The sequence below is a fragment of the Peromyscus eremicus genome, chromosome 11 (assembly GCF_949786415.1).
Source record: "Peromyscus eremicus chromosome 11, PerEre_H2_v1, whole genome shotgun sequence".
Taxonomy (NCBI): domain Eukaryota; kingdom Metazoa; phylum Chordata; class Mammalia; order Rodentia; family Cricetidae; genus Peromyscus; species Peromyscus eremicus.
In genome coordinates, this window is record NC_081427.1 from 47,412,419 (window position 1) to 47,425,552 (window position 13,134).

At 39.9% G+C, this 13,134-nt stretch overlaps 1 protein-coding gene across 1 annotated transcript in view; it reads left to right on the forward strand.

The window, feature by feature from the left end:
* The window catches only part of Rnf180 (ring finger protein 180), a 171,921-nt gene that overhangs the window by 14,903 nt on the left and 143,884 nt on the right, over window positions 1–13,134 (forward strand). Inside the window, exon 2 of the mRNA XM_059276124.1 lies at window positions 8,240–8,374. Coding sequence (XP_059132107.1) covers window positions 8,240–8,374 — 135 coding nt within the window. The remainder of the gene's footprint in view (window positions 1–8,239; window positions 8,375–13,134) is intronic.

Sequence of the window (13,134 nt, forward strand, 5' to 3'; positions counted from 1 at the left end):
CTGTGGGCATATTTCTTCTCATTTCATAGAGACCTTCCAGTAATATAACCTTTAGGTGATTGACTAGCCTACAGAATAATGCTTACAAATATATCATAGTGTTTATAAAAAAATAAATATATTGAGCTGCTTAAAAACAAAAACTGATCAGCCATGGTTTTGTACATTTAGAGCCATATCTACAATGATGACTAAGGCTGGAGGCTTGTTTGAGTCCAGAAGTTCAAGACCAGCATGGGCATCACAGCAAAACAAACAGAATCCAAACCCAACAACAACAATAAAAATAGAAAATGGTGTTGCTCTGCAGAATTCTGAACTGAACAGATCACTTACCCATTTTGTTTATAAATTTATGTGCATTATTCTTTTCACATATATGTCAATCTTACCTCACTTGACTTTAATCTTATTTTTAAAGAACTATATTGATAATAAGGAAGTTCAAATTCCTTCATATGGAATTATACCTGTGCCAATGGTGGTATTTTACCATATAGAGTAACAGTAGTCAAAGGTAGACTAAGGATGCAAGGTCTTTATGGGGGTTGTAATTGCAGAGCACAGTGTTACAGAGAATTACAGCCTAAGCTGTTAACTAACGTGTTTTTCACAAGGGCTGATTTGTCCTCCTTAAACATTTTATAGGATATAATCGGGCAGTGAAGTGTGCATAGGGAAGCTTTTGGGGATCTCTGCTTTGTGTTAAGTATAGTTCTCCAAACGCGTTGCTAAGACCCATTTAAGAAAGCAGGTATTGGTAAGGTGTGGTTTGTCCTTTTCACGGTTGCCGTTATCACTGGAGACAAAGGCAATGGTGGGTGAGTGGAGCCCCGGGCTGGTGGACCTTTTGATCTTCACTGCCACAGGCATGCACTTAGAAATAGTTTACCAAAACCATCAATGTTGCTGATTTTATTTTATCTTTATTCCTAAATAGTTTTGTGAACAAAAGAAGGAAGAACTTGCAAAGCTTCTCTGCAGTCTGTGGAAAGCTGATCAGACCCCTGAAGGAAAGCCTTGTGTTTCAGTGGAGAGCTGTTCTGCAGCCTGTCCGCTGTGGAACTTGTTTACTGAAGTGACTGGCAGGCCTCATGTGTTCAGAGATGAACATTTTCATACTTATTACATGTGACAAAGTTTGATCTTCAAGTTAAAACAAGAATTCCTCACCTTATGGCCTTTACTGTTGTCCTGTAATAAAGGGCATTTTTACTGAGGTTGATGGTAATTTTCGTAAATGATTTTTCAGTATTATACTACTGACATGTTCAGCATTTGAGAGACATAACTCAGTGAAGTAATGTTTTCCAAATGTGCAGTGCATTCAAGAAGTATCAAACATTATAGTATCAGGCCAGGTAGTGAAGTAAACAAGTACCAAGATACGTATGAGTATGGGTACTCTGTATTAAGAAAACCATAAAGCCATGTGACTGCTACCAAAATGTTTAGACAAGTTCTTTACCTAGTTCTCTGCCTTGCTCAAGCCAATACTAGCATCTCAGGTGCTGAGTTGGAGATGGATTTGAGTTTGTGTCCAACACATAACTTGTTCAAGTCTGTTCAAAGGCTACCCACTTTGTTAATAGGTTGGGTTTCAATGTTTCAGCCTTCCTTTTAATGTAAGGTACTGGCCAGAAGCCATCTCACTTTTATAAATAGATTGCTAGTAGATAACCATCTGTTGCTTCCCCTTTCAAGTTCAAATTAGTATAAACACAGCTGTACATCTTTCTACTGTGTTTCCTTGTCCATAGTTTCAGGAATTAAGTTTAGTTCTTCCCACTGATTGGTGAAACATAATAATTAACATTGGGGAAAAAATTGTAAGGAGCCATGTGGGATGGCAACCCAGAGTAGCGAATCTCTCTCAACCCTCGTCAGGGAAGCTTTCTTTCTTCAGGAGAAGGAGGTAAAGATGAAGACCAGGAAATCATCAAATTGAGGAGAATTAGAGACCATGGAATGCTCAGCCCTAAATGGGACATTTTTTTTTTTAATCACACCCTTATTCCCAGGGGGTCATATAGAACAGGGGCGAGAAAGATTGGAAGAGCCAGGGCTGGTGGATGACAACAAGGAAGTGTCAGTGGCTTCCAGACAAAGCAGGGCTGTCGCACCTAGGAATCCACAGCAGTTGTGATAGCAGGCACAGGGCCAGTGCAAGCCCAAACCAGACAAAATTCCAGCCTGGAAAGCTGAGGCGGACATGAAGTTCTCCCCTCCCTAAAGAGCTGTTGGCAACTGATAGCTGCTAGAAGAGAGAGGGTCAGTTTCCTGTAAGGGGTGGTCCCTGGTGGGTCAATCAGGCTTTAGTGGAAGGCCACACCTACAAAAGTATATGGGCGGCACAAATTGGAGTTGATGGATTAAAAAAATAAAATAAAAGGCAGTAGGGAAGGGGGACATAGATCTGGGAGGACTAGGGGAGGGAAGTAAGTATCAGAACATATTGTATGAAATTCTCCAAGAATTAATGAAAAGATAGCAAAACTTAATATGGGCCTTTAAATTTTTGACACTTTCACATCAGTGTGTTTATATAACTTATTAAACACATCATCTTGATTCTGTGAAGAGATACAGGAGTGTGAGGAGCTCTCACCTGCATATTATTGTTTGTCTGATTTCAATAGATTTTTGCCTTGAGTTTTCAGGGTCAGATACTACATTCGATTATGTGACTCTGGAATGAGTGTAAGTATGCTTTTTAGTAATTCAAATAGGTAAGAAAAACAGAAATAGAAATGATAGCACTTGATTCTTTCTTTAGAGATGTGTACAGAAAACAGAGGAAAAGGAACTGAATGTCCTCAAAGTCTATCCTGTAATTAAAATTGATATCATCCTTAAAGGTGAGAACTGCTGGTTCCGAGATGATGCCATAGAGAAAGAAAATGATATAGCAGAGATTAGAAGATAGAAAAGCATAGTCTCTAGGGAACTGTGCAAATATCTGTATTCAAGAAGTGTGCAGCCAAAGTTATGAGGAGGACAGTAAGAGAGAATTGCACAAATGTGACAGGAGAGTTAATTGGTAATAATATGGTGACTGTAATTTTGATTTTGTAGTTTTTGCAGTAATTTTTTAGATTAAAGATAATTTTAAATTGAAGCTTGAATTGCAAATTGTAGATTCAGAGAGAGGGGAGGTAGACAAGAAGTCCTACCCAAGGAACTGTTGGCAAGTGGTAGCTGTCCGGAGAGTTGTATCCAGCCTTTTAACATTGTGACATGATCATCTTCAAAGTCCTTACCCTAGAATTGTGTAATCCAGTTAGATAAAAAAAATCTGAAGATAATATCACAATGTTTAAGTTTATGATTTTTGTGTTGGCCCTCATTCTTAGCCATATGTGGCTCCATGTGGCCCATAGGTCACAGGGTGGACACACATACACCATTTTAGGTATTAGATTTCACCAGTTATGTTTAGCTCTTTGTAATCTTATCACATGTATAGATAGATGCCATGTGACCAATCACAGTCAGATGCTGAAGAGTTCTGTTGCAAGGATTTCTTGTGCTACCAAAAGAGCCTGTTATAGTTGGGTTTTGTTTGCTTTTCTTTTATTTATTTATTTTTACATTGTGAAGGTCAGTGTCTTAGATAATGTTCTATTGCTGCAAAGAGACACCATGACCAAGCATTTAAATGGGGGCTTGCGTAAAGTTTCAGAGGATGAGTCCTTGTCCATCATGGTGGGGAGCATGGTGGCCACAAGCATACAATGGCACTGTAGCAGTAGGTGAGAGCTTAAATGTCACCCACAAGCAGGAAGTAGAGAAAGGGAGAAAAGAGACTGGGCCTGGCATGGTCTCTTGGAACCTCAAAGCCCAGCCCAAGTAACACAGCTGCTCCAACAAGGCCACACCTCCTAATCCTTCCTAAACAGTCCACCAACTGGGAACCAAATATTCAGAGCTATGAGCCTATGGGGGCCATTCTCATTCAAACCACCACTGTCAGTGTCTTCACTCTGTAACAGATTACCTATTGAGTTTATTAATATGCAAGTTTCTTTTTTCTTTTCTTTTTATTTTGTTTGTTTGTTTTTTGTTTTTGAGACAAGGTTTCTCTGTATAACAGCCCTGGCTGTCCTGGAACTCACTTTGTAGACCAGGCTGGCCTTGAACTCACAGAGATCCACCTGCCTCTTCCTCCCAAGTGCTGGGATTAAAGGCATGCACCACCACTGCCTGGCCTAATATGCAAGTTTCTATGTTTTACCTAGAACAGTAAATTAGAATCTCCTGGATTGTGGCCCAGGGACATGCAGCTCAGTACACTCTCCTTATATCATATCTTTGAGGAGGTAACACCGAAATATCAAGGATGAGAAAAGAGACAACTCTTCAGAAACCTGGGCTGAGAGCTAGAGTTGTGCTGTCCAGTAGGACTGTGCTACCAGTCACATCAGTGAAGCCACATCAACTTAGGTAAAGTGTTGGCCATGCAAAGGCAGGGGCTTGCGTTTGGATCCCATGTAAAAGGCCAGGTATGGAAGTATGTGCTTGTAATCCCAGCCCTGGGGAGACAGACACAAGAAGATCCTGGGGGCTCTCATCAGTAAACTCCAAGTTCAGTGAGAGACCCTGTCTCAAAAAAATGAGGCAAGGGGCAGGTGAGATGGGTCACTAGGTAATGGACACCTCTCTCTAAGCCTGACAACCCGAATTAAATTCCGTAGAGCCACATGATGGAATGAGAGAACTGATGATACAAAGTTGTCCTTTGACCCCCACATGTGCTCTGGCACATATATACCCACACAGGCATGCACATGATGAATACAGCTTACAAAATCAGGCAAAGAGCAATAGAAGAAGATATCTGATATTGACCTCTGGCCTCTACATGCTCATACACATATAAATGTATACACATACATACACTACACTGCACACACTACACATTCAAGCATGCATACCAAATAAAATAGTGAAAAAGAAACAAGTTAAATTACCTGTATAATATAGTTTACTAATTATTACATTTTAATTATGTAGTTAATATAAAAATTTTTTGCATATTTCTCATTCTTATTTCTACAAAGTCTTCAAAATCTATTACATATTGTTATACAATCTGGATTGGCTACTTTCAAGTACTAAGTAACCTCAGCTAACTAGTAATTATCCATAGATTTACAAATATATGTTCTGAATGAACTGCCAGTACAAAGGCCCCAGCACAGAGTCTTAAAGAGATGTTCATTTGACATCTGGACATTGAAAACACTGGTCTAGATCTTTGGAACAAGATCAAAACTAGATCTATACATTTAACAATCATTGATAGGGAAGAGTTGTCACAATATAGTCTTCAGTAGTTGTCAGCAAGGATTTGTTTCGTCGTATGTCACTGCACCTTAAGGGGACATGGACAAACATCTGAGAGGGACCTGAGTATCCAGGCTTTGGGGGACACAAGCACATGTGGATATCTTCCTATTTGGTTTTGGTGTGAGGCTTCCCTGAAGGTTCGGCTCCTGGCTGAGGATCACTAGGTAAAAGGAGTTGAGGATAAAGGAAGTTAAGAGTATTGAGGAGAAAGGGAAGAACTGGGGGTTGGGGGGAAGGTTAGACAAGGAAAGTGGGTACTCCAGCAATGCAGGAGGAAGAGGGGGGAGATTTTACAGATCCTACTCATTGTCATTGATGTCGCATGGGCTCCAGTGGGTTCTGAAGATGAGTCAGTTCATGGAAACAGAACTGTGGGAAGATCAGAGCTGGATTGACTGGTAGAGGGACGGACATGCTGAGCCTACCAGACAGGGATAGGTTTTGTTGTTTTCTCTGTCTTTGGAAGCAGGGTCTTTTTATGTCGTCCAGGATGGCTTGGCACTCACTGTGTTGCTTAGACTCTCCTCAAGTGCTCCATCTTGCTAAATCCCCCATCCCAAGTGGCAGGATGATATGAAATTCCCATCATGCATAACTATTATAATTAAATCCTTTCTACTTGCATATTATCAATCTATAGTTTCTTTCTCCTATGGCTCTTACAGCTGATGAGGTTTAGCTAATTGTATGTATACATTACCATATACAAATAGCCATTTTTGTTTTAACCACGTACTAGAATTAGTGGTTTACCTAGTCTAGGCTCTTGGTTCCTTGTAGAATGGTAGAATTTCCATGAGTAGCGCCTATGTACATTATTACTTAATGTTCCTAATGCCCTTTTGATGTGCCAAGGATGAGACCTACTAATCTGTTTATAGCACCATGGGTACCTCTAAGGCAGAAAGTAAAACAATTCCTCTTCATGTTCTCAGAGCCCAGCATGTGTTAGGCTTTCAGTAAATAGTGTATGAAAAGATCTAGAAGCATTGACAGAAACATCTCAAGTATAAAGATAGACTCACAACTGAGGGACCTATCTGAACCTCACCATTTGCATCATCACAGGATATAGTAAACCGCTCTCCTGGGTGTCATTTAAAGAAGTCACTGCAGTCTGATAAAGAATATCTTTTGTATTATTTTTTAAATTGAAACTCGATTCTCTCATACAATACACCCCCACCACAGTTTCCACTCCCTCTACTCCTCCCAGCTCTCCCCCTCCCCCCCACCTTCCTTCTAGCCCAGAACCACTCCTCCTTCATTTCCTCTTCAGAAAAGAGCAGGACTCCAAGAGAAGATAACCAAACAGGACAAAACAAGATACAATAAGACAAGGCAACCCAATAGGAGGAAAAGAGTCCCAAGAGCAGGCAAAAGGGTCAGAGGTACACCTGCTCCCACAGTTAGGAGTCCCAGAAAACCACCAAGCTAACAGCCACAACATATACGCAGGGGACCTGGTGCAGACCCTTGCAGACCCTGTGCTTGCGATTTCAGTCTCTGTGAGCCCGTGTGAGCCCTGCTGAGTTGATTCAATGGGCCATGTTCTCCTGTGCCCATGTTCTCATATCCACCACCGCTTTAAAGTAAATACTTCAATTTCACTAAAAAGTAAAGCATGTATACTTAAATTTTAATCCTGAACCTATATTTTAATGCCCTATTTTAAAGCATTTTATTGAAAAAATTTATGCAATATATATTTTGATTATGTTTTCCCCCATCCTAGTTTCTCCCAGATCCTCTCCAATCTCCTGCCCACCCAATTTCATGTTCTTTTTCGAAACCAAAAATAAAAGAAACAAAAAAAAACCCCACACAAAACAACCCCACAAAAATTAAAATCAAGATGAACAATGAATATAATTCTTTGTTATGATTCTTTTTTGAAAAAAAGTTGCATTTCTTTATTTACTTGTTTTCTTTGTATAAAGGGAGGGTACAGCTGTCACAGCGCTTTTGTGGAGCTCAGAGAGCAACTGGCAGGAACTGATTCTCTCCTTCCACCATGTGGGTCTCTTGCATCAAATAGTCTTCATCGTTGACAGCAATCATCTCTACCCACTGAGCAATCCACTCATAGTTCTTAAAAGCACTGCAGTGACTTAGATTTTCTCTTGAGCTGTGGCTTTAAAAATTACCAATAGTGAGAGACATAAAGCATTGTAGAAAGAAAATAAGCTGGCAATCACTACATAATGCATTATGATCAAAATTATATGGAATGTTCTGTGTCAGACATTTTATAAAGTGTTCCTTGCCTAAAGCATGCTAACTAGCAAACAGGTACCTGTTTCATCTCACTAAACCCGCTGCTGAAGCCATCCCAAAAGCTTCAGCAGGGTTTTTCCACAAAGAAGTAAGTGTCCCTCAATGTCATCTGTTGGGATGCCAGAGAAAGCAGCTCCAGACTCCAGGGTGTACTGTACTCTCTACAGCGTCCATTTGGGACCTTACGGAATGTTACAGCTTTGCTCATGATGGGCAATGAGAGAAAAGCATGTTGTATCTAGACTGGAGGGATAGGCATGTCCCCTCAAGTGATCTAGGAAAGGAATTTATCTATGGAAGATTTAAGGAATTCTGGCTCAGAAGCAGGACCAGTTTTTTAAAGTGTTTTGGGTGCCAACCAAAACACCTTTATCAGTGCTGGTGGGGAGTGTTGAAGGTTCCTGCACAGGTTTAATCCTGCTGTCCAGTCCTGAACTGGCTGTATCAAAGAGGACTCCGGACCGATTTTGGGTCAGGACACAGCGTAGAGGAGTTAGGGCCTCTAGTAAAAGATGGCTTTTCCTTCTCTACTTGTAACTTTTGCTGTACGGGTTTAGAAATCAGACCTATCTGATGCAGCCTGTCATTCTGAAAATTATTGCTGTTCCCACAGATGAAAAGAAGCGAAGAGGCAACAAGCAGACAAGCCAGTGAAGAGCAAATAGGTAGTCTTCGCTGTTGGAAATGTAGAAAATGTATTGCCAGTTCTGGGTGCTTCATGAATTATCTTGAGACTCAAGTGACAGAGGTGAGTTTCTCTGGCTTCAAGAGTTTCAGAGTGTAGAAACATTGGAGGCACACCCATACACGCACACTTACTCCTCCATACCTGAGTGTATGACAAATACCTTTAAAATCTGATGCATTTCAGTGGACAGAAACCTAAACTTTCTCACTCCAGCGTTTTATTGGATATAATTTGTATAGAATAAAACTTGTTTCCAGCTTGATAACTTAATTAGCTCTAATAGGAATCAATTCACGATATACATTTCCAGGACCCCAGAAGTCTGTTTTGCCCCTTTCAGACAAGACGTTCTCCCACTCCAAGGCATCTGCTGTAGTCCGGTGTCTCCAGAAGCCGGTATCGCCTGTCCTTGCCGTTCCTTCAATTGAAATAAAATCACATGCATTCTTTTTGACTTGTATTTTGCCCAGCATCAGATTTGTGCAGCAGTTTGTTGAATTCTGTGTCACTTGTGAATATGACAGTTACCATTTAGGAGTGTGACAGTTACCGTTGTTTTCTACTGAGGGACCTTTATACTTACTCCACTTTGAGATTATATGTGTTTATTGATGTTTTATACTATGGAAATTTGTATAAAGGTCTTTTCCTCTTGTTGTCATTTTTTACATGTGTACATGGAGATTAGTATCTTAGTCACAGGGTAGATGTACTTTTAATTTTTTAAGAAATTGCTACTAGTTTTCCAGAGTGAGCATTCACCTTCAGTAGCAGTGTCAGAGAACTCCAGTTGCCCTAGAACTTTCATCATTGTGGTTTGTCCATTCAGGCAGATGAGCAGTGGCATACCCTTAGAATTTGCTTTGCATTTTTTTGTTAGCTAATGATGGAAATTACTTTTTTCATACACTTATTAGTTCGAAGATATTTTAGAGTTATATTGTTTATGTTTATATTATTTACATTTTTATTATTTATTTATTAGCATAGCTCTCTGAGGAATATAATCTGATATAAATATAAGAAGACTGAGACACCAAGAATAAGTAATTTGGCTCAACTTCACAATGTGTCTAGGCAGTGAGTCTGGACAGTTCTAGGATGCTAAGATGCATGGGGATAAGATGTGAAAGGGAGGGATGCAGAATGTAAAACAGGTTCTAATGCTTGAAGATCTTTAATGTTTAAAGCAGGCCCATGTAGCCTGATCTGAGAGTGCTGTGGTAGGTATGGGAGCAGGCTAGTATCTGCACTGGTGCCTAGACCAGTGCCTGGTGAAAGGCTTCCCAGAAAAATCTGGAACTACATAGACATACATATATACATGTATTTTTAGCTATTTCAAAAATGCAATGTGGGAACTATAAAATCTACCCCTTTTAAGAATATAACCCAGTAATTTTTTGTTGTTCAATTGCCACCACCAAACAGTTTAGGAGCTTTATGACATCCAGAGGTTTCTCATGTCCATTTGTCTTGCCGCTGGCCCCAGCAGCTTTCAGTCCGACTTTTGTCTCCATGGATTATTTGTGTAATTCTTTATAAAAGTATATGTAAGCTATCCAAACTATCTTACAGAATAATATATTTAAATAAAAATTAGGGTTACATTAATTTTTCATATACTAAAGAATATCTGGATATGCTGCTACTAGAGAAACACAAAATATTCAGAAGTACTAAATAAGAAATAAAACATTTTAAGATTATACTAGTGGATGAAAGATACCACCCAAGTAATCAGGCCAGAAAGAATATGAAGAAATAATCAAAAAGGTAAAGGAATCACATAGCCCAACAATCATTTGAACAAATATCTGTGGGTTGTGTTCATGGTAGCCACTGCATTAGCACAGGCTGGTGATGGAAAAGAGTCAAAACCAATTTACTTATTAGAGTTCTGTAGTGAGTGTTGGAGTAGTCCTTAGTTCTCTTCCCTAAACTCTACACTCTGATATCAGGCTGCAATCACTGATCAACAATATCTTTGTTAAAACCAAGGACAGCTTCAACTCTGACTGAGGGTCTGTGTATAAGGACATAACAGTGTTATGTCATCTCTGCACACACATAGGAGGCAATCCTCTAGAGTCATGTGATGTTGAAATGCACACCGAAGGCAATATCTGGTCTTCTGGATCACCCCATTCATCACTAATCAGCAGCCCCTTTTTCAGGGTATGGGTTGTTTATCCCTCAATTTCCACTGGTGGTGCATCCTGGCTTTTTCATGGCTCTCTTTCCAGCACTCGTTTTTCTATTTGTGATCTTGTGTTTTGCACATTGAGCTTACATACATTCTGGGCCCTGTTCTCCCTTCCTCTATACACACATGGACAGCAGTCACATCTATGCTCACAGTGTCAGCAAAATTAAACAACTATTTAGCAATTTGTCAAGGTCACATAGTAAACCACAGTGCAAGGATCTGGGCCTAGTCAGTTTGGCTGAATTGTAAGCTTCCTGAGTTCCTATGTTGGTGCAGCGATGGTACTGTATCTGGAGGTGAGGCTTTTAGGGTAATTAAGGGAAAATAAGTCATGGAGATAAGACTAATCCAGCAGGGCTGTGGCTTCACAAAAGCAAGAAAGAGTATGGGAGGGGAAAGAAAAGGTAGTTTTAGTTAGCTATCTCCTAGACAGGAAGAACCCTCACCTAAGAGTGAGATAATTGGGTGCCCTGACTTTGGACATTTAGCCTCTAAAACAATACAAAAGTATGTTTCTGTTGTTTATTTCCTTCAGTTCATAGAATTTTATTACGGCAGCCTGAGCAGATCCATCACATGTCCTATTAAAGGTACTGGAAGTTTGAGACCGACACAAGAGTGATTATCTGCCCTTGTGAAGTTTCCAGGATTTATCACTCACTATTAATATTGTATTAATACCATATTAGCATAATCATAATTCTTTTATAACTTTAGATCCACTATAATAAACATCAATAGTTTAAATTTCTGTTTTAATTTTGAATTTTTATTCTTTACCAATCATAGAAATATTAGCTATTAGTCAATCAAAGAAGTGTTCAGCTACCTGTAGAATTGGCAAAAGGAAAAGTATAGGGCATGGTAAGAATGGGAGATTGGCAGAGTTCTAGACCTGTCTGCAAGGAGAAGGCTTCCTCGGGAACTGGGTAAGTGAAGGCAGGTAGGACCCAGAACATGGAAACCTTCGGCACCAGCATGCTCAAAGTCCCAGTGGTCCGTCCCCAGCACCAAAAGTGGTTGTTGTATTAGTGCTAGCTCAGGGTTAAACAGGGGCTTACCAAGACATGAAGCCGCAAAGATGGGCCGTGGCCAGCTTTTAAGTCAAACTAAAGAGTTTGATCTGTGTCACAAGAGACAAGAAGTCGCTGATAGGGCGTGACGTGGCCTTTGAATTTTACAAAGGTCTTCTTGATCGTAGTGTGAGGAGTGTGTAAAGAAAGGAAGCGGGCATGGCTGCGTGTGTCTCTCTCCCCTCTCCTTCCCCCACCTCCAGCTCCATCTCCTTGCCTTGTCTCCTTCTGATCCTTTGATCAGAGCTTCTCACTCTTGAAATAACCTTTCAGGATACACATTTAAAAACAGAGTCCAAAAAATTTTGGGTCTCTTAAATTAGTAACCCTTTAAACATGTAATTAATAACAAATAACAATGCTAAATGGTGGTCTTGCTACAGAGTTTGTCCCTGGATCTGCACAGCTGTAGTAGTTAAACAGTATGGGTTACTCATTTTTAATGAATTTGATGAGATAGTGTGTTACTGCCTACACTTTAAAACCAAGTTTTGTAAACATGTTTCAGAGATGATGGTATTAAATCATCAACGTTTAAACATGGAAACCATACAACGTAATTTTAAGAAATTAAGTCCCATTCAATGATGAAAACTAACACACATCCTGTACAGGCAACTGAAGCCATTCCTTCCTCAGAAAGTAAAATGTAAATGAGGTGCACTAGCGCCCCCTGCTGCCTAAAGAAATTATTTTCTTTATAAGCATTCTTTATCTTCCTGCCAGCTTTATGCACAATTAGCTTAGGGTTTGGGGGCTTTTGTTGTTGTTGTTATTGATGTTTTGTTTTGTTTTTTCTTCTCCTCTCTCCTTTCACGTCTCACTTGATAAAAATAATCTCACTATAATGTTTGGAATCTTAGTGAAAATAGCCTTTTCTAGACTTTAAGTTCCTTATTACTGAGGAGATAATATGTTTGCTGTTTAAAAGGCCTGAAATTCCTCTAGTCAGGCTGCTTCTGATTCCATCATTCTTTTAAGTTGATTTTTTAGTTTGGAATACAAAGTGATGGGCTTCATTGTGACATTCCCACATGTGCATAGCACTGTCTTTTCTTTGCTCTTGTCCACACCATTATGCTTCCGACTCTTTTCACACTGGATTCTGCTTCCTGTCCTCCAAACATTCCCCATCCAGCTTCCATGTCACATGGAAATGCACATGCACCCGCACAGGCACACCTGAGCACTAGCATGGAAGAGTAACTGTCCTGGTAAACCATGTTTGATTTTCATAATAGTCCAAATTAAAGTGGTTTCATAGGGATGTCACGAAGCAGAAATAGCTAATGGAACTTCCTCCCCAAATGCACCTTTCCATATACATTAGTCTGTCATTTTGGCTAATTTAGAAGTAAGTTTTAGGTTTGCTTTTTAAGAGTGTTGGAAAAAAATGCCAGTGCTTTAAATATACTCAGGCAGGAGGTACAGGTTAGTGCATGAGGTATAGGTTAGTACATGAGGTATAGGTTAGTACATGAGGTGTAGCTAGAGTTTTCCTGCCTGGTCCCCAGTCAGGACAAATCTCTCTCACCCGC